The sequence below is a fragment of the Juglans regia genome, chromosome 9 (genome assembly GCF_001411555.2).
Source record: "Juglans regia cultivar Chandler chromosome 9, Walnut 2.0, whole genome shotgun sequence".
NCBI lineage: Eukaryota > Viridiplantae > Streptophyta > Magnoliopsida > Fagales > Juglandaceae > Juglans > Juglans regia.
Window position 1 is genome coordinate 21,066,946 of NC_049909.1, and position 18,295 is coordinate 21,085,240.

Sequence of the window (18,295 nt, forward strand, 5' to 3'; positions counted from 1 at the left end):
TTTATAAAATTTGATTCAATCTAATTTCCTCAATATAACCAATTTTCCAAATTGCCAAGTCATCACAACACAATAAAATTTCTTAATAAAATTCGACAATACTCATAAAAACTTCCTATGCTTGAACCACTAAACTTAAATCATCTCACCCAATGCCTCATAATCTTGATCTTCAGCTGAACCATCATAATATCTGAAAAATGTTGTGGAGATAAGAGGGTGAGTTATCAACAACTCAGTAAGCAGAGAGCATATACTAGCATGTAAACATGAGTATTTATAACATTTGATAAGCAGAACAAAACATTTACTTTCAGAATGCAGAAACAAAACTTTGTACAAAAGCATTAGAGTGAAATTCCCAGAAAAATAAACTTATTCCAAAAAAAAAATCCGTTGGCATTTCCAAACTGAAACATTATAATTAAATCATCTCTTAACATCACATCGGGACAATACTATGTTTAACCCCTGTGGTAGGGTTATAAACCACCATTATACCCGTGGCTGGGTCATATTCCATGTTTAACCCCCGTGGTAGGGTTATAAACCACCATTATACCCGTGGCTGGGCCGTATTCCATGTTTCACCCCGTGGTAGGGTTATAAACCACCATTATACCCGTGGCTAAGTCTTAATAGAAACAAAACAGAACATTATCAGAACAGATCACATTCAGAAACAGAATCAGAACTTCATGCCAAGGTTTTTCAGATGACACATCATATCAAAACAAAGTACTAAAAAGCTTCAGATCATTTCACGTGTTCGAAATAAACAGATACCAAAACATCTTCGTTTATTCAAAGCAAAAACTTTTAGACTTTCATATTCGCTCTTTTTGTATAGTTCAGAAACAGAATGCACAAAATTAGCTCATGTCTACACAAGTCATGACAGAAAATACTTTCTCTTATAGAATTCATGCATATGCAGAACAAACATCTGAGGTCGTTTTTATATTTCTTTTCAAACAAACATGCATATTTTCAAAGTCAACCTTATTTCATTTCTTTTATGCAAAACTAGTATATGAACACCGCTTACCTGGGCAACTTAGCTTTTCAGAAATTTCCTCAAAAATGTTGAGTCGACTATAAATCGTCACCTATAAAAATAATCACACAATTTTCGTAAGTTTTCAACCAATCACGAATTTTCATATTTAAACCTAAGCTTCTAAAATAATCTATCTTAATTTCTCAAAACTTAAAACCCTCATAATCCCAAAATATATCACTACTTTCAAAAAAAAAAATCACCAATATCCACCATGGCCAACGTTAAACTCAAAACACCAATATTTAAACCCGAAACCGCCAACAAATTTCAAAGCATAAATCAATCTCACACAAACAATTCCATCATCCAATCCAACCGACCCCCTTACTCCTTGGACTCAGTCCGGCACAACCAATAAATTCACAGTAAATATGAATTAGCGCAAAAATACATTTAAATCTCAAAAGTTCTTTGGAAAAAATACTTACAATGCTATAATATAATTTTTGAAAGATCACGGAGGTGCTAGAAGCGGCAACGCAGCAACAAAACAGTGCGAAATGCACTGTGACCGTGGGTCTCAAAAACTCACTTTTGAACGGGTGTAAGTGAAGACTCGAATTGATATGGTAGGGCTTAGGGATGTCGGTGAAGCTAGTGGTAGTGGTGGTTGGCCGTGGGTGGCGGCGTGGGCGGCGGTTTAAGGCCAAAATGCTCAAATCGGAGATGGAGATAGATGGGCTTCACCGGTGACAGATCGGAGCCAAGGATGGGTGCATTAGGTTGCTAGAAGGTCGATGATGATGTGGTGAGAAGATGGTGGCCGGAGGTGGTGCGACGGCGGCGCAGCGGCGCAAAGAGTGTGGCTTGGTGTGGTGCGTGGGGGCTAACGGCGGCGCGAGGAGGGCTGAAATTACAGGGAGGTGGTCGCCGGTCGAAGGGGAGGTGAGAGGGAGGGGCGGTGTCGGTCACTCCGGCGCACGGCGGCAGCTGGGAGAGACCAGGATGGAGAGAAGAGAGGGAGAGACGTGCGGCGCGCGGGAGAGGAGAGGAAAAAAGAAAAGAAAAAAAAAAGAAAAGAAAAAAAAAGGGAAAAGGGAAAAAGAAAAAAAAAAGAGGGAAAGAAATGAGATCCAATTCTCATATCTTGAGTCACAAAAAAGATCCAACGGAAACGATTTTAAAACAGCAAGTGAAATAAAATAATTCAAATGTAGTGATTAAAAATAAAATAAATAATTAAATCCAACAAGAAGTTAATTTAATATGAAAAGAAAATTAAATGCATAATAATAATTAATATTAAGGAAACATGTCAAATTTAATTTTCACAAATTAATAAAAATTATAAAAATAAACCCACTAAAATCTAAAAATTTAAAATAAGAGAATCAATTTTTAAATTAATAACAAATAATCCTTCAAATAAAAAAATACACTAAAAAAATACGGAGTATTACAGGCATAGAGCCTGAATATTGGCAGATGGTCAATAGAGCCTGCAAAATAAAGAGATCAGGAAGTCACACCGCATTAATGACGCCGTTGTAGAGTCACTTCGCATTTAAAGGACTACGACAAAAGGAACAATAAAAATGACATAGACTTCATTGGACAATCACGATTTGTCCTCCAGATTCCTTATATGAATAACAATTTCGAGATATAAAAAAATTCTTTAGACTCTCTTATTATTTACAAACTATCAAAATACTCTATTGATTTTAGTACTCTTACAGCTTTTCCTTTCTTCATTTTTAGAAACTTAACTTTAAAAATCTGAGTTGTTGAAACCTAATTCAATAGCATACAAAACATGACGCTTCCATTGATTTGATGGAAAACGTATATGCGGCCATATAATAACGCCATGTATCTAGCCACGCATGATATACGTAATCTCAGGAACATTAAAATAGATCCAAAATTACATTAAAGACCCCATTATAAAATTAAAATCAAGATATATGATGAAAATTTCAAAATAAAATAACTAAACCAAAAAATTTAATAAATATTAAATAAAAAATTTAAAATATTTAAAAACCTATTTTAGATTAATTTCTAGGCGTACAAAATTTTTAATTGTTAATATACTTTTAGCTTTTTCTGAGCTTTTATATTCATGATATTAAGATTTTATTATGATAAATGCTTATAAAGGAATTTCATTAAAATTAACTCGTAAATTGATATAGTTTGACATGATATATTAAATTATAAAATTATTTTTATTATAAAATAAAGATCAATTTGTAATTAAGTATATTTTAATTAAATTTCTTTTAGTTGTAGTACTGAAAGATAAGTGCTGCACTTTGTTTTCGATGATCTAGCTCTTCTCGCAGTACTTTGTTTTCGACAGCATGCATCTTCTTGTTGACTGCTTCAACTAGTCCATGCATATATGTTATAGAACTGGAGAGGAACCTTGCGGTCAGAGGAGAGGATTAGGCACCAGCATTTCATAATTAACTCATGGAAAATGCAAACGATGCTCCCCATAATTAAGGTCATATATATATATATATATATATATATATATATTGAAGTCTCCGAATCCTGATCTCTAGCATTTTGGTGAAGAGTAATATTTGTAAATTCTTCTGATCATCTCTCGTGATTTGATCAAATTGAGTTTGAAGTGATCATCAATAGTTTATAAATTAGTTGTGGGATATAAAAAATTAGCAGTACACGTACGTTAATATGTGCATGCATGGGATCAATATACAAACACACACACATATATATATATATATATATATATTATTAATAACTCAAAATATTAATTATAAGGTCGTAGGTTTATATGATGTTCTATGCGAACGATCTTGTCCATTTTCCGGAACATGGGACAAACCTTGACGATGGCAGCTTGCTGGTACGTAATTGATTGAATTATCATATTCAACCTTATATATATAATTAAGCTGCAATGTAAGCTCGCATCGAAATTCTGGGCATCAAATTCCACTTAATTTATACATGTAATAGAATATGTATTAAGCTTAATTCGAAGTTTAATACACTCGACAAATATCATGTTTTAATCATTCAGTACGTTTTAGATTTTGGCCTAGTGGACGGAATTAAAATATCAACATGAAACCTGCATGCATGCACATTAGAAAATCAAAACAAATAATTAATTAACATGCACACAAAGATAGTCGTTTTGATTCATGCGATGGAATTAAAGATATAATTTGTGATCAACAACTTTGACCTCAACATGGAATTGTTAATTGCCAAATAAGGCACATGCAGTAATTAATCTTACGCCAAAACGTTAATTACATGGCAATGCATGCAGCATGCAGTACTATTATCATGAATCAATCAACAATCAAAATAAACAGTACTGGTAAGATATTACGCCACGAGAGAAGAGTTTAAAATATCAATAATTAGTCAAACTATAGTTGATTAGCAGCTAAAACGACAATATTCATAAGGGATTAGATCTTCCACCATTAGGTTTTCCAAGACATCGAGTACTAGATCTCATGATGAACGTACGCGTGCAGAAGCTTTATTTCTTTAATAAGGAGAAACACCCACATTAGCTGAAGCTAAAAGCCCATGATCTTTAATAAGTACATCCTGATCTGCTTCCTACTCGAAACCAAAACACAGATCAGAACTGATCAACGATATATATATATATATATATATATATATTTAAGATTGGAATAATGTTTGGTACAAATTCTATGTAAATAGACAAATTTCGTAAAAATATTGGATAGATCCCATTAAAAAAGAAAAGTTTTTTTTTTTTTTTTTACACAGTGAATCGATCTATTGTTTTAGTAAACGACTGCACAGAACTTGTAATTGTAGCACTCACTGTATAAATCATTACTGCACATGCAATGGCAACAGATGAAGGTGCACTATAAGGCTAAGTACGTACCTGCTGGCGCATGTTTGTCTTCCTCATAGTCTGCTCAGGCATGAGACCAAAGTGAATGTGTGGAAAGTGGGCCCACTGATACAGAGAATTCAAAACTGGTTTGTGAAAGGACCCCACAAAGTTGATAACAATGAAAAAAATAATTGAGACCATAGCAAATATGGTAAAATAGAAAATGAATAAATGTTGCTGGGTGAGATTACATTCTTGGCAGCGGCACTGAAGGCTTCTCTATGGGATATTTCGGGATTTACTGACTTGATGCGTTGGATCTCGTCCCTGCAGAGTCACCGATGAACCATTGATCACATATTTCATCCAATTTAGCAAGTTTCAAACGGAATAAATATGTGCATAAAAATGGCGAGAGAGAAAGAAAGAGTCTTTGCGAAAGCTTGACATCATTACATACTTGATGAAGCGGTTGTAGGCGGAGGGAACTCTCTGTCTCTTTTCTGGAGCTGGACACATCAGAGATAAACACAGATACGTATACGTTGAGATGATCGCTTGAGAGACAACTTTGAATGAATTCCTTTTATTCTCTCTCTCTCTAGACTCTATATATATATATAGATATAGACACACATATATGATCCATATATAGTTCCACATATAGGAAAGACGTTCTAGCTAGCTAATTTTCTATGACTCGGGAGGAGAAAGCGGTCCATTTTATATTACAATGCATCTATATTTCCAGGAGCGAACACCCTCAATCTTATTCAACAAACAAAGACTTGGAAAAACCATCCTGCAGTTCATGTTTTATTCTTGTCAGCTAGAATAGCCAAGCAGCTTGAATATAATCCCGCAAAGGAGAATAAAAAGTTCATCACTTTTCCTACAATAATGTTTGAGTTTCTCGACAATATTGCGGCATTTAGGGTTTATATTAGAGAACTAGCCACCAACAAATTAACAGAAGTTTATTTTACTAAAAAAAGCATCCAATATGGAGGTTTAAAGCTGGAATGGCAGGCACAAGGGGGTTTTGGTAGAGAAGAGTTCCTACCGATCCACCTAAATACCAGTCCAGAAGGCCATTGAGACTGTAAAAGTGGGCAGAAAAGGCAAATGACTTGATAGGTAATCAATCATAACAAATCAATATCCTAGTACCCTTTTCATTCTGCATAAAAAATCAAATGTTGATGTTGCCAAAGATATAAAAAAAAAAAAAGAAAAAAAAAAAGAAAAAGATATATATATATATATACATATATGTATGATATATGTATATATATATAGGTATATATATGTACAAGGGAGGGAAAAAATAGATTTGGCCCAATCAGTTTTGAAGACTGAAAGAGGGTCTCGAAGGACTTGAAAAGGAAATATGTAATGAAGCTTACGTTTATTTATGGTTGGGGGCCGTGGAAGCTCGTCAACTACTCCTCCCCTAGCGGGCATAGTGAAGTCACTCGCATTGGTTTGGTTGATCAAGAAGTTTGGGGTTGGATTTAGTATCTGATCTTCCTGCAAAAATCATAAATCAAAGTCACCAACGCAACTATAGCAAGCAAGTTTTTTTCCCCCAGTAAAAACCATTGCATTGTCATATACCAGAGCACTAGGGGGATGAGAGAAAAGAGATGGGCCCAAATGAAACTGATTAGCCGAAGGCAGAAGCAACCCTCGCATATTCACTGGCAGGAGGTTAGTGCAGTGACCGCATCTTACTGTTACAGTCTTGAACAAACTGGTGCAAGGAACACTCACCTAAACCAAACCAAATTAAGATCCACATAATATATATATTAAAAATCCATCCTGAGAGAAAAGAAAACAAACCCTATAATGGATGTTTGGTAAACACAAATCTAATTGAGAAAAAGAACAAAGGGTCAAATTAAACGTATATATATGATACCGCAAGGACAGTGTCGCAAATATTGCAATGGACATAACAGAGCTGCTCCGAGGGAGGAAAGTGGTCCAAGGTCAGGGTAGAAGAGGAGGACATTTTTTTATATCTTATTTTCCTTCGAAGTTTGAATGATGATTGGTCAGGTTGATTGACTGATTGATGGATTGACGGCTTAACTAACAGCACCACCCTGGATCTGCTTTTTCTTGATTATGAGTTGCGAAAGAAAGGTGCAAGCTGAGGAGAGAGACGTGCTCTGTTCCGTCTAGACTTCTAGTAAATAAAAGAAGGCAAAGAAGCAGAGAGCACGATCTCTCACCACTGTTCAGTTGTTGTTTATAGGTCATTAAAATGTATGCTCATGTTGGAGTTTGTCATACATTTATGGATGCATGCATGTTCATATGCACCATCATAGTCTGAGGACTCCTAACATGCGCGCTGGTGCTAACCAAAAGATAATAACGTGTGGTTGGAGTTACCAATGTGTGCGTGTGTGTGTGTGTGAGAGAGAGAGAGAGAGAGAGAGAGAGAAGAGAAGAGAAGAGAAGAGAAGCAAGGCGAAGCGGCAAATATGGGTGAGAGGAGCCAGAAAGGGACATGTGCATGGGAGTGATATAGCTTTTACAAACTCACCTGTTGTTTTCAGAACTTAAGAGCTAGGGCGTTGTTTTGTGGTGTTTCTTTAATCTACCTCAATTTCCGAACCCAATATCTCACGACCCTTCCAAGTAACTCCTGGACAATAAGCCCCTCCACCCCCTAGCTCCCTAGGGCTCTTCACCTTCAAGGCTAGCTTCAACTGCATGTTCGTGAAACCCCCAATGCCATGATAGCATAATCATACCAATATAATTCCATACTTGCTCATTTTTGTTTATATTTTATATTACGTGTACTTTTTCTGATTTGACCTCTCTATGCCATTTGTCTTAACTACACACAGACATAGCAGTAAAAACCTCCTATTTAAGTCCTTTCCTGGATAATTACTATTTCTTTTTGGCTTATGTGAGCTAATTTGGTTAGAATCTTTTCTATCCCGTGCCTTTTTATCTCCACCAAATATAAGTTTCACAAACACCCTAACCCGTGAAAAAGATGGTTTCCATTATTTATTTTATTACTGACTTTGTTCCAGAAATCAAAACAATCGCAATCCATGCTCATCTGTGGATGGACTCTTCCCAGAAAGTGCCCAAAAGGTACTGTTCACTTATTCACTCTCAAAACTGAATGGATCGTCATATGCAAAAACTAAATGTGTTGGAAATTGAGGAAAGAAGAAAGTTATAGAAGTTGCATATTTATCACAGCCAGGGAACTACAAAGGCATCTATCCCTTTAGTTCTTCAATAATATTATGTCGTACGCACCCTGCTCTCTAATTTATATATATCCTTCACAGCTATACAATACCATACATTCCTTATTTTAATCTCAAGTTAGCTAGGCACTCCTCCAAATATACACCGCTCCTTAACTATTTCTGTCTAAACAGAGAAGGTAGATCAGCACCCTTGCTTTAGCTATGTAAATGAGATTATTTGACCATCCGTTTTTCAAAGGGGCCGGATAAGTACGCGTACGTACAACTTAAATGGAAGGAAAACTTTGTCCGGTGTAAATATTGAGTTCTATGTTTCAATACTTAATTATTCATGAGTACCGATGATTCCTCCAAAATTACTTTCATTCATGGTGTGGGCAATGTGGATGCATCATGCATGCAATGCATATATATACATGGACTGATCATGTTTGAATGTGAGAATGAGGAAAAGCAATCACTGCAAAAAGCCTGGTAGGAGCTATTTGCTGCTGTTTGTGGGGGATATGAGGATCTTTCATGCTCTCTCTCTCTCTCTCTCTCATAGCGGTGAGGTGCGTAGAAACCGATAAAGTTGATATTGAACATTGTTGCTCTCTTGTCTGATATTTCCTTGGCCTCTCGACCTGACCGCGGTGGCTTGACTTTGCCTCTAGATCTGCCTTTGTGAGACAAGTATCGTACCAGCTTTGAGGAAAGCCGGTGGTGGTCTTCATGACCTTTAGCTTAGCCTTAATTTGCTCAGATGCAATCCAGCATGCCTCATGTTGCATGGACATATGGGATTCAATTCTTGTTCTTTTCGAAACACAAAAGAACTTTGTGCATGCCCCACAAAGGGACATGGGATTACAGGGAACAGATCAGGGTTGCTCTACTTTTTTGAATCAGTTTCGTCCTATTACTTCGCGACTGGGATAGAACAGAGGACACGACTTGAATGGACCTGTAGACGGACTGTTTCTTCTTCTTCTTCTTCTTTTTTCAGACTCTTTCATGCATGCTTCACTGCACTATTTACCTTTGGCCTTGTAGGAAACAACGACAAAATTATTAGAGAGACAATTATCAGAAAACAGAGCAGCAAGAAACGGAAAGAAAGAGACGTGTAGAAATGAATTCTTGATATTATGTTGTAGTAGTTTACACAGTATGAGTATGGGTTTATATACACGTTGAGGTACTATCTGATTGGTTGAAATTATAAGTGAAAATTTGACTGCAGTAATTCTAACAATCCCCCTCAAGATGATTGTGTATATTCAACACACCCATCTTGAAAACAAGTGCTTTTAATTGTGTACAAGGAAGAGCTTTAGTTAACAAATCTGCTAGCTGATTTACAGAAGAAACATGTAGTATTTTAGTTAACAAATTTGCTTTTTCATGAAACACAGAATTCGCTGCAATGTGTAATGCAACTTGACTTTCACGGAACAAAAGGGTTGGCTGAGTGTGTTGGATGCCAAAATCTTTAAGGAGAGAAATGAGCCATGTAATCTCACATGAGGTGGAAGCTAAAGCCCTGTATTTTGCTCCAGCTGATGAGCGAGATACAGTAATTTGTTCCTTTGACTTCCAAGAGATGATGGAATTCACGTATAAAGAATATTTAAAATTAGACTGAACGATTTCAATAAATTGCATGAGGAGTGAACAATCAAACATTCTGCGTCTAGGCCCCACTTCGGCGTCTCCCTGAGGGCTGAGCCCTTACGGACGGGTCCCACGTGTAATAGAAAGTTTGAAAAGCTTACTGTAATGCGGGTAGTGATAAGTGTGCCACCACATTTGCCATGCTGGCCCGTTTTGTCTGCCCCAGTCAAAGCCATGCCCGTCAATGCTTTAAATGGTCCCTCTCGAAGCAATGCGACAAGGCGCATTACAATTTGTATTAAAACAAAGGTAATGATATTCCTCATCTTAATTATTATTATTCTTATTATCTTATAATATAATATTAAATAATAAATTTATAAATAAAATATAATAAATAGTCTCTAATTATTTAATGTGATATCTCATGATGATGATAAGATAATAAAAAAATAAATGATGAATAGATTTTTTAAAAAAATAAATTAAGAAAATTAAAATTTTAATCTTAATAACAAAGGTCCACGCAGCACCCATGGCATTACCACCACTTACCGACCCTGATTTCAATTATCACTTTATTTCTTTAATTATGTCATAAGCAGCCAAAATTGAGAAACAAGCCAAATTGATTATTACAATCTTTATCCTTACAAATTTTTTTTTATTTAATTTTGTCAATCTTCTTCCAACATTTTCCCTTAGGATTTAAATTTTTTTGCCAATGGCACCCACTTCTTCCTACCACAAATCGTTGCTTGTCTTTGCATGATCCTATCTGAATTATGCAAAATCTAATTTCACAGAAATGTGTGATCCGTGAGTTAATCCTATCTTTATTTTACATCCTTTCATTTATATATATGATTTTAAGAAAGAAGGTGGCGTTAAAGCTTTCCTGAAGATGAATGAGAACTAGACTTTCAAGGATATAAAATCTATGGTCATGATATATATGTTTAGGGCTGTGCAAACTTTCGAAAATTTCGATTTCATCTTACTTCTGCTTCGATTCCGACTACAACAAAAGTTAGAGTGGTAGAAAATCGGAGTAAGAGAGGTTAAAAATTGGAGTAGCTCCAAATTATCTATCAGAGCCGAATTTTTATTTTGACTCAGATTTTTTTAAACAAATCCAGATGTAAAATGACTTCGTTTTACATCTGGATTTAAAAAAATTATTAAACTACGTCGTTCCACTTAATGTGGAATTGCGTCATTTCATCACATGAAGGGTCCAAAAAGCAGGACCCCCCTCCCATTTCCTTCTTCCTTCTCTGAACCTCTCTAATCTCTGTGTCTCGCCACCTCACTCCCTCTCTGTTGTCGCTGGCCCGCCGTTGCTCTTTGCGCCTCCGTAGTGTGCAATAGGATACTGAGCTTCAGCCTCCATTCAGCTTCAGCCTCTAGTAAGAGTACCCAATTCCGATCCCTAAAATTAAATCAATGAATTTAATTTTATGTATTTTTTTTCCATGATGTTGGCCCATTGGGTTGCCTGGAATTAGTTTGTTTTGGGATTAATTGTTGTGTTGTAGTAAGGAAATGTGCTTGATAAATTATGTAATGTGTTTGTAAGTTATGGTGTATGCATGCAATGTATTTGATAAAATGTATAAGAGATGCAATGTGCCATCATTCATTACTAATTAACTATCATGGAACTAATCCATGCTGCAACTGGAAGTATAGCTTAAAGTGAGAGGATTGGCCTACGCATATGTGGTCATTAATTTGATAAATGGCACGCTGATGAGTGCCTGGCTACTTTGTGACCTTATCTATAGTCTATATCATTGAATCTCTCTGTTTCATAATTCATTCCATGCTGCTTGACACAATCTCATTCACCAGTCTCAACATTAGTTTCCTTTTGTAGAATCCGTGTTAGGGAGTGCTGGTTTTGGTCATTTAAAGCCGAACACTTTCATTAGTCATGGTCTTTGATTTTTAAAATCCCTTTCTATTTCATCATCCTTTTAATTATTTTTAATATTTCTAACTTCTACTTTTTATGATTTTATAGACCTAATTGTGAACCCTAACATAATAACCGAGGACTGAGAGTCTGAGACGGACACACCCCTTGAGAGTTGGGATGGAGTTGAGAGAGTATGGATTATGGAAAACCCTCTTTCTTCATAAGAATTAAATTCTACTTTTACCTTATTCAATTTTTTATTATCAATTTTTTTCATTTATTGATTGCAACTTTCTATCTTCATTTTTAGGCATGACCAATGGACCATTGAGATTTGAGTGAAATCCATGTTTAATATTTATGTAGTTATCTTTCAAGGCTATGCCAATGTTGTTATTATATTATAAATGAGACTGTTACTTATGACTACATCATACATATTATTTAGTTTTTAAACTATTGTATTTAAGTTTTTTTATTTTATTTATCTCTTCAGAATTTGTTTTACAAGTACGGACTTGGGCTTTGGTGAGCCCAAAAGTCGAAAAAGGGCATTCATGTAGCCCAATAGATAGTCGAAGCTCCGATCTCCGATCGGAGTCGGACTCTGATTCCGTTCGGAGTTGGAGTTCGAAAATGACCACTCTGACTTCGTCGGAGTCGGAGCTCAGCCCTAACCCTATAATAAATAAGTTGTTTGTTTCTTCTTTCTTACAAGAAAGTTCGTTTGCATACATCTCAGAACATCAGAGTTATCAGAATAACAAATTGTAGTGCACTTTCATATTTTCTTTTTTGGGCTGTGATTGTTGTAATGAGATATTTGTTGGAGAACCCCAGCCAGCCTTACTCATGTATCTCGTTTCGATTTTCAATGAAATATTTGCTTGCGTAGGGTAAAAAAAAAAAAAAAAAAAATTCGTTTGCCTAAGTGCATTGTATAGGAGATATGATGTCCAGCAGATTAGATCTGTTAGACCGTAGGTTGGATTTCAAAAATGTATGGATCGCATATCTATACAGTGCTATCGAAAGAGAGAGTGATCCTTCAGATTCACCTCAAACTCGTGCATTTAATCATAGGCAATCCCAAAAAATAAAAACATACAAAAGACACGTTTTTACACCTTGTCTTCTGCGGTACAAATTCTGCAATTTCTCAAAACTATGACGCATGACAGACCAGAACTACATGGGAAGTTAAAAGTGTATTGCAACTCGATGAATCGTCATGAACACAATAAATGGTAGATATCAAAAGAATGACAGGTCTCTAAACAAGCAAGGAAACTGGGCAACATGATCTAGCACATGGCAAAAAGAGAAAAATGAAAGTAAAAATCACCCAAGTATCATATCAACAATACTAAATTTACAGAACTAAGCACTCGACCACAAACCTCAACTAAGAGAAACCATCGTAGAGGGAATGACTCGAACAAAAATACTTAGTGGGAAATGGGAATTACAGCACAGACGATCATCAGCAGGGTTAAGAACAGCTTTGACCTCGCCATGATTGAAATTGCTGAGGAGATGATATCTTCTGGCCTGCAAAAGAAAAGAAACTAATAGTCAAATTTTTTTCTCAGATGAAAATGGAGAATTTAGCACAAATGAGTCAAAGGTGCATACTTCTGCAATTTGCTAAGGGCGCCACAATATAGGGCATTGTCCGGTAAGGGTAACTCGGTTTTGTTAGTAGCCTCTGGATTGACAACCCTGACATATGTTTCTTGGCCAAGATACCACGAGTCAAGGTTTTCTGTTCTAATGTTCCAGACTCCAACATTGTCGAGGGATATCAAGATTGCCGTCCAAGCTCCAGGATAAACCTAGACAATGAGAGAGGTCAAGATCCAAAGCCTATCAGTAACTATAGACTATAATAGGACCATTTTGAGCATGCACAAAGTAATACATATTTTTAAAAAATTTTAAAGGAGATTTTTTCAATTGTTTACTCGAATATAATAACTTGTGTTCATCTAGTAGTACCAAATTCATATTTTCCTATCAAATGTCAAATCGATCAATATGGAGGGCTTTTGGAGTTGACAGAGTATAATCCACTCCTTTAAAGCCATACTCCAAAACAATAATCTACCAGAATTTGAAAAACTCTGCCAAAACACAAGACATTAGAAACCTACACTGATCCCACCATGGTCATGTATGGATTGACCGGCGGCCAATATTAAACCCTGAAGGGTGATTTTGATAGAAAGGCATGAAAAAACACAAATATTAAATCAAATATGTTTTCCAATAACCTGACAATTTATAGTTGTTGAAGATCAGAAGTCGAAAGGAAAACAGTAACTGAAATATCAGCTCATAAAGGTTTTAATTTTAAGATAAACCAAATAAGAACAAGAGCATGATAGTGCGGAGAATATACCTGTGTTGTGGAGCGGGCAATTCCATCCCACTTGTTATATGTGCCCCTGCTATTCTCTGTCCACTCACCATAATCCATCCTGCAATATATAAATAAAACTGAAGGTTCAAAAGCATGTTGAAAGATAAAATACCCATCAATAGGTGTGTTAACATAATGAATCAGAACAAAAGTGACAGATCCATACCCGACAACAAAAAATGCATATCCATTCATGTGATAGCTCTGCACCTTGGTATCATTGTTCTGTAATATGACTTCCATAAATCCTCTATACGTTCCATTAATAACTGATGTTTCCATCCGTGATGTTCCTGTAAGTGGCCTAGAGGGAAAATCCAGCTTGTATGCTCCCTTTACTTTGAACCAGTCAGCAAGCCTGATTGGGGTGGAAGGATTGACAAATGAGATTCCACTTAATGTTGTCCGTCTTTTCCCATTAATCGTCACCGGTGGCTTGTTTTTCAACACATAAATTTCAGTCACATTGATTGAGCCATATCTAAAAGAACCCTGTGGATTAGGGCGAGCACCACTAGCAGATACATTCCACCTGGAGAATTTTTGAACAGAATCCTTAAAAAATCAGTTTTGAATGATTTTTAGTCCTACATTTGAATGATAGTTTTTCCTGATTTGTCATCACTGTACTCAATTTTTCACAGATTCCCAAAATATTTTCATAAATATCAGTAATTTCCTCAATTATCTTGTATTTTTTTTTTTTTCTCTTCAAAATTACTTCAGAGTGATAGTTGAAGTTCTTTTTTTTTTTTTTTACAGTTTTTCTTTTTGAAACATAAACCTCAAAAAACTAATTCATGTCAATAAAGAATCCCAGACCAGCTACCAATAAAAAAAATCCCAGACCAGCTAACTTGTTAAAATGCTTTAAAAAGTGTCACTGTGAGTCTGTGATTAAGACATAGGTAACAAGCAAAATTTGCTTAGGTATTAAATCATGATGTTAACAAACCTGATGGATCTTGCTTGGTTCATTGAGAAAGTCTTGTCAAATTCATCACTTGGTGGGTCTGGGAGGGGACCCTTTGCCTTTCCTTTGGAATTTGTGTAATGCAAGATGGCGACACCAGTAACTCTTTTCCAGAGCGATTCATTCACAAACCTAGCACTGGCTGCAATGTAGTAATCAGTACTTGCATTCTGATCCATGGTCACCAAAAACGAATAAGATTGTCCGACATGAATATCCAAGCTAGTATAATTTTGTTGCACTGTATATGATCCCTCCGTCTCAGCCAGAAGCAGATTATGGTTCTGGATCCTGAAGTTAAGACTAGTTGACACTCCAACATTGTGTACACGAATGCGATAAGTTCTTCCTGTCCAAAATAATGAAGCTGTCATTTTCGTAGTCCAGAAAATTTGACCTCACTGAACCACAAAAAAGAGGTTGGGGGGGGTAGGTAATAACCAAAAAGAACTTTCAAGTTTCAAGCTAATCTCAGATTAAGGACCACCCACTACACTAATATATTTAAGCATCAATATGCATCTTCAAGCACAATTCTGTTACAATGTTCTCGTTGATGCCAAAGGACAACATTTGGAATAACATAAATAGAGAAGATCCATAAATGCTAAAGAACAACTCTAGATATTTGATAGTAATCTTCAATTAAGCCAAAAACCAGTTATTACATAGCATATAACTAACATGGTCCAAGCACTTCACCGGTAAGGCATAATCCTATATTCCTAATTAAAAGGTTGAAAAACAAGTCCAATGTTGTGGATCAGTCATTTGGGCAACAATCAGATCCCACGTTCTATTTTCAAACGTTGTATTAAAACACTATTCATTGTAACAAACTAAAACATCTTTTTTTGCTAATCACCTGGGTGGACCTCAATTGTTTCATAATCAATGCCATCTGGTACAAGCGTATCATTATATCTGTAAGGACCTTTCCCGTTAATAAGAACCCCATCTGGCATTCCAAGATCTTTCCCTGCATCAAGAGTCTTCCTCAAAGCCTACATTCCAAAAAAAAAGGTACCAGCTTGAAAACACAATTTTATTTCAAACGGCACCAATAAGGAAACACGGATTATCCAATAAACACTAACCGTATGGTTCCGGGTGTACCAATCACCGATAAAAATAACTATATCCCCATCTGGGGTTGCAAAAGGAATTGGAATTATGGCCCGGTTATTGATAATAATTCCGCCATACCCTCCGGACGCTCTCTGGAAATTGAGAGATGGAAAATAGAAGAAGCTTCCAATCTGATCCTTAACCTGAAATTGGTAAGTCCAATTCCACTTTGGAGGAATAGGGCAAGTCGTGCCCAGAACTCCATCTTGCCACGAACTACGCCGCTGTTGAATCCCGGACCTGTAAACCAACCAAATTCCAAACACTCGATCACTAAAATCTGCAATTTTTCGTATCAAACTCTATTAGAAGTTACAGCACCAAATCCTACCAAGTAATGAGGAGATTCTCGTCCAATTTGTTCCGGACATTGACAGCGACATTGTTGTTAGTAGTCACATTGACAGTAGGACCAGGAAACTTGCCATTAATAGCAATAACCTACGAGATAATTCGAATATATGAACACAAAGCTCAAAGCTTACTAGCTGAAAGCAGTAAACAGCATAACATTAAGCTCGGAAAATGAATATACAAGCACATTTCGTAGATCTGGAGCTAAAAAGTTGAACTTTGCAAAATCTAAAGCCACCCCATTTGTCACCAACGAATGTTAGGCAGACCCACATGAAAAAGATTTAGCTGATAGCAGTGAGAGAATGTAGATAATCGAGAGTGGAAGATATTTGAAGAACAGACCTGCTGGGGCACACCAAGAGGAGAGGCAGTGATGTAAGAGACTTCAAACTCAAAGTTCACAAATGGATCGGCAGCAAAACACGAGCTCGCAAATAAAGTAATGTAGATGAGGAACACTGAGAAAAAGCTACACAAAGCCATTGTTGCGACTTTTGAATTCGGGCTTAGAGATTAGAGGCAATATTCGTCTAGCTTTTCTGTGATTTTTACATTATCAGAAAGAAAAAGAACCGGAGCTTCTAGAGGGAGGATGCGTATGTGTGTGAGGGTACTGAGAGAGGGAGAGGGAGAGAGAGAGAGAAACGGCTCTATTTGACTCTTGTCCTGTATGCAGATTGCTTGCCCTTACTAATTGAAAGAGAAATGATACTTGCAGTCGTGAGCGTGTAGTCACCGTGCAGTCGTTTTGAAAAAAGTAAATAAATAAGAGACCTACCTATAAAGAAATTAATTTTTTAATAATGAACCCCACTCTTTTTCAAAGCGACTGTATGGCGTTTGCACATTCCACGACTGTATGTAGCATTGCTCCTAATTGAAAACGTATTCTGTCTGTAATTAGGAGAAGAAAAGCACTAAATTACAGGAGATAAGCACCAAGGTGTATGCTAACTCTCGTTATTATAATTTTTTTAAATTTAATAAATTAAAATAAATAATTTAATTTTTTTTAATTTTAAAATAATAATAATATTAAAAATATATTTTATTAAAATTTCAATTTTTATCCCTTATCGGCGAAAACAGACGAAAAGTTTGGTTTTGTAAGATTTGATTCCAAGCTTTTGTTGGTCCCCAGTTGTAATTCATACAGTACGAGACCACAAGAGAGAGACAGCAAGTTTTAGAGAGAGGAGAGAGAGTGACAGCCAGTATCCAGTTCGCAATTAGAGTACAGGCACATATGCCTTTCGCCAACATACCTACGCTTTAATTTGACCGTTGTCTGTCTCAACATCTAAAGATTTTTCAAAAAGAATGATATCTTCTGATGATGAAAAAAAAAACAGAGACGGAGGAAGAGACCAAAAATTAAAAAAATAAAAATAAAAAGAATACAACGTTCAGATCTCTGTGAAAGCACCAACAGAGCCGCGAGCCCCATTGTCCACGCGTGGACCCCCTACGCTTTTAAATGGATGCAGGGCTGATTAAAATTACAGAGCCCGCACCAAACCCCCTTCCAGATTCTGACTTTTTGGTGGTGTAAATGGATTTGCTCAAAGATAATGGTATCTTGTTCAGGTAATTAACCTCGAGATGCCGAAATGGAAATAATAGTAGTAGTAGCTTGTAGAGGTACAGGAAGTTTGGTGGTTGGTGGGGTTGGGGATTGCTTAATGCCATATAATTTTTCCACTTTTACAGGCACTTTTTGGGCGTGGCATAAAAGCAGCACCATACGGATAAGGTAATGAGGTGTTCTGAGGT

At 36.3% G+C, this 18,295-nt stretch overlaps 2 protein-coding genes across 2 annotated transcripts; both read right to left on the reverse strand.

Annotated features, from left to right (window-relative positions):
* Nucleotides 1–4,259: 4,259 nt before the first annotated feature.
* On the reverse strand, nucleotides 4,260–7,047 carry LOC109018539 (protein YABBY 4-like). Its single transcript, XM_035694188.1, has 7 exons — nucleotides 6,799–7,047; nucleotides 6,492–6,647; nucleotides 6,281–6,404; nucleotides 5,335–5,383; nucleotides 5,126–5,201; nucleotides 4,923–4,997; nucleotides 4,260–4,621 (listed from the first exon to the last, which is right to left on the reverse strand). Exons 1-7 carry the CDS (start codon nucleotides 6,889–6,891, stop codon nucleotides 4,547–4,549), a joined length of 648 nt encoding a protein of 215 aa, XP_035550081.1. The 5' UTR covers nucleotides 6,892–7,047; the 3' UTR covers nucleotides 4,260–4,546.
* Nucleotides 7,048–12,695: 5,648 nt separating this feature from the next.
* On the reverse strand, nucleotides 12,696–17,189 carry LOC109008691 (monocopper oxidase-like protein SKU5). The gene is made up of 9 exons (XM_035694187.1): nucleotides 16,865–17,189; nucleotides 16,497–16,606; nucleotides 16,135–16,405; nucleotides 15,903–16,041; nucleotides 15,020–15,386; nucleotides 14,231–14,596; nucleotides 14,044–14,122; nucleotides 13,278–13,477; nucleotides 12,696–13,193 (listed from the first exon to the last, which is right to left on the reverse strand). Exons 1-9 carry the CDS (start codon nucleotides 17,003–17,005, stop codon nucleotides 13,091–13,093), a joined length of 1,776 nt encoding a protein of 591 aa, XP_035550080.1. The 5' UTR covers nucleotides 17,006–17,189; the 3' UTR covers nucleotides 12,696–13,090.
* Nucleotides 17,190–18,295: the final 1,106 nt, after the last annotated feature.